General features: G+C 46.8%; 1 protein-coding gene across 1 annotated transcript; it reads left to right on the forward strand.

Moving 5' to 3' along the window:
* Window positions 1-107: 107 nt before the first annotated feature.
* SARC_11404 (hypothetical protein) lies at window positions 108-2,547 on the forward strand (the record flags this gene model as incomplete). The annotated part of the gene is made up of 3 exons (XM_014294510.1): window positions 108-1,168; window positions 1,714-1,801; window positions 2,096-2,547. 3 exons carry the CDS (start codon window positions 108-110, stop codon window positions 2,531-2,533), a joined length of 1,587 nt encoding a protein of 528 aa, XP_014149985.1. The 3' UTR covers window positions 2,534-2,547.
* Window positions 2,548-3,567: the final 1,020 nt, after the last annotated feature.

A 3,567-nucleotide genomic window follows, 5' to 3' on the forward strand; every position in this document is an offset into this window, starting at 1 on the left:
TATATAGTATACCAGCATGCAATTAGATATTCCCTATGGCTGTGTGGCTATCAATTTATATACGTATACAACACCCTCATGAGAAATCAACGACATTTCACATATAGATGGCCGTCTGTTCGGACGAAGGCTATGTGCGAGTATGGAGCACATCTGACCGTGGCTCTGCCCCGGTCACATCCCACAGAGCCGGATATGAAGCCAGTGGTGGTGATGTAGTTGTTGGAGGCAGTGGCTATGATAGCAATGGGAACGTTAAATATGATATACGAGATAAGATGAGCGCACGCCAGAAATACAGTGAAAAGGATTGGAAGGCACGTACACGCTCGGAAAACTCTGCTAAACGACGCAGCAAACAGCTTGATTCGCCTCGATCTCTTAGTTGTGGTGGGAGCCCAGGATCAGATAACGTGTTCATACGCACGGATACAGGAAAGGCAACCCACGTGCTAGCGGAGTGCGATGCACTGAACGCAGCCAAATTGCGGGACGATTCTATCGTATATGCAATTGCAAGTGGCAATTTAGCCAGACGTATGTACTGGAAGAAGGACAAAAGCTCGTGTACATGCGCAGCACCAACCCAGCAGGGCATCAGCATACCTATTAATATGCCCACACACACTCGCAAAATTGTGGTGCCTAGCGATACGCCCTTGGCGTGTTCGAAGCTTCATGTAAGCGTAGCTGGAAGGATAAGCGAGCGATCAGAATGCAAACGGGGCAAACCAATAGAAAGCCGCCCACACACAAGTACTCGAACTTCAGCAGTGTCCACACAAACAGATAATGGACAACCAGCAGAATGCGTGAGCACACAGGTAAGGCATCACGTCACAGGTGGCCAAAATGCGAATGCGTGCCAGGAAGGCACAGTAGCACACACACCGACACCCAAACAATGCCGAGGCGACTCACAGGTAGATCGGCGGAGAATATCAAAGTCACTCACACCCACTGTGACCACCCCAGCCCATGCGGACACCACTGAAACAGCGGCTAAAATGAGTGGGATTTCGGGGACTAAAAAAACACGCAGCACGCTTAAGGCAAGTGGGGCGACGCTGCATCAACTGGCAGAGGGATCGACGATTGAGATGCGCGTGGAGAGTGGCAAGGAAGTGTGGGAGCGGACACGGGTGCATATCAATGCGATCCCCTTTAGGTAGGCATGTTCGGATCTGTAGTCTTTAGTCTGTAGTGTAGTCATATTTATAGTGCGATGTGTACGAGGGTGGGTTTTTACTAGATGCCGGGTGTACGTGTGCGTGGTGTGTCGCCTGTCATCTGTATGTGTGTACCTTTAGCAACTCATCGACAGGTTGCTTTGCAAGCTCCTTCCGTTTGTCATCACATAAGATCTTCTTATGTGACAGATGACTGCTGGCCTGTGTGATTGTAAGGCTGAGCTGCAGTTTAATGAACGAGCAATCAAGCTATATGTAGCTGGGTTTGCAATACGAATCGTAACTGGCACCACCATTAGCAATAAGAGTACGGGATAATGTTGAAGTAGATATTCTGGACGAAGATCATCATTTGAGACTGAATAAATGTTTTCAGCTGACCTGGAATTCAAATAGGGGCGGGCATTCGCGTGTGAATACTCAAGATGCAGAGCAGGCATATGTATAGCCACATGGGTATATGTATTCGTATACTAGATCGCCATCAGAACTAATGATACGTTTATTTTAATTCAACACGTAGGAAATCCAAAGCAAACAGAGACATACGGAGTTTCTTCCAACCCTTGCAATCTGCTGCCTGTAAGCCGCAAGCAGCATCAACCGTTGGGGTATGTATCCTGGGCCATTTCACTCTCTGCTGTCCAGCACGTGCACCGGTTCATCCCATGCGCATACTAATCACAATGTAGATATCAAGCCTGCCTTCGAGATTGCTTTGCGCTCTCTCATACCAACCAGCACCGCTTTACCTACTCTCTGGTGATTTGTAGCCACATTTGCAGTTGTAATTCTCGCTGGGAATATGTAGTAGTAATTCCTTAGTGTACATTTTGCGCCTCGCGCCCTGGAGAGGGATTTGGGTCACATTGACCTGATGTCGATACTGCCTAATCATACCACAGGATGAGAATAAGCCGCCGTCAAACGGCACAAAGCTCATTGCCAGAACACGCAAAGGAGCACGTCTGTCCGTTTCAAAGCACAACTGTACTGGGAAAGCAGCAGACGATGAGAGGAAGAGGATAACACCGCTCGCAGCCAGTACACGTCTCAACTCAGGTAGTTGCACAAAGACCGCCAGTATCGCCAAACTCAATGGCAAATCTAAAATAGCCGCTACAAAAGGCCCGGAGAACAGAGGTGGGGACATACAAACACACCTGCCCACACACACACGCCCAGTCCTCGCTGTTCCACGACAGAAGGCTGGTAGAAAATTAGGAGACACGGATGACTCATATGTGTCTTCTTGTAAGAGGATGAAAACTAGTGGGAACGAAGCCGTAGACACTCAACAAACAATGAATCCTGTAGATGCATGGTTCTATCCCGTCCAATAAAGCCTGCAAATTCATTCTACTATATAGTCTGATGTATTCTTTAAATGCTCTCTTACTGGCCTGCGTACGCATTCCAATACGTTGCGTCGCATTAAATAGAGGCAGAAATGACCGTACTACAATTCAGTACCAAAAAATCAGCCACCCCCACACTGGGAGTCACTGTGTCTAGTTTTAGGAGCTATGATACGGTAGATACCCGGATACATAAAATGATCGAATCCCGGCGGAGTCTGTGCGAGGAGGGCTTCACCGCACGCAATCTCCGATATACCGTAGTACAGTACGATTGGCTTATACACAAAACACTACTTGAAGTCCAACGTGAAGTTCATCTCCCGTGTATACACCTTGTACCGCGTGCTCGCTACGCCAAATTAAACTCAGTACACAGCACTTATATATCTACCATCCGTACACAGTACTTATATACCTACCGCGTGCGCGCTACGCTAAAGTAAACTCAGTACACAGTACTTATATACCTACCGTGTGCGCGCTATGCAAAATTATGTTCAGTAGACAGTACTTATATACTTACCATCAGTACACAGTACTTATATACCTACCGCGTACGCGTTACGCTAAAGTAAACTCAGTACACAGTACTTATATAACTACCGTGTGCGCGCTATGCAAAATTAAGTTCAGTACACAGTACTTATATACCTACCATCAGTACACAGTACTCATATACCTACCGCGTGCGCGCTACGCAAAATTAAGCTCAGTACACAGTACTTATATACCTACCGCGTGCGCGCTACGCTAAATTAAATTCAGTACACAGTACTTATATGCCTATCATCAGTACACAGTACTCATATACCTACCGCGTGCGCGATACGCTAAATTAAACTCAGTACACAGTACTTATATACCTACTATCAGTACACAGGACTTATATGCCTACAATCAGTACACAGTACTCATATACCTACCGCGTGAGCGCTACGCTAAATTAAGCTCAGTACACAACTACATACTTACGACTACTACATCAGTACACAGTACGTCCAGTACTACCTACCGCG

This window comes from Sphaeroforma arctica, assembly GCF_001186125.1.
Source record: "Sphaeroforma arctica JP610 unplaced genomic scaffold supercont1.1670, whole genome shotgun sequence".
In the NCBI taxonomy this organism is placed as follows: Eukaryota; class Ichthyosporea; order Ichthyophonida; genus Sphaeroforma; species Sphaeroforma arctica.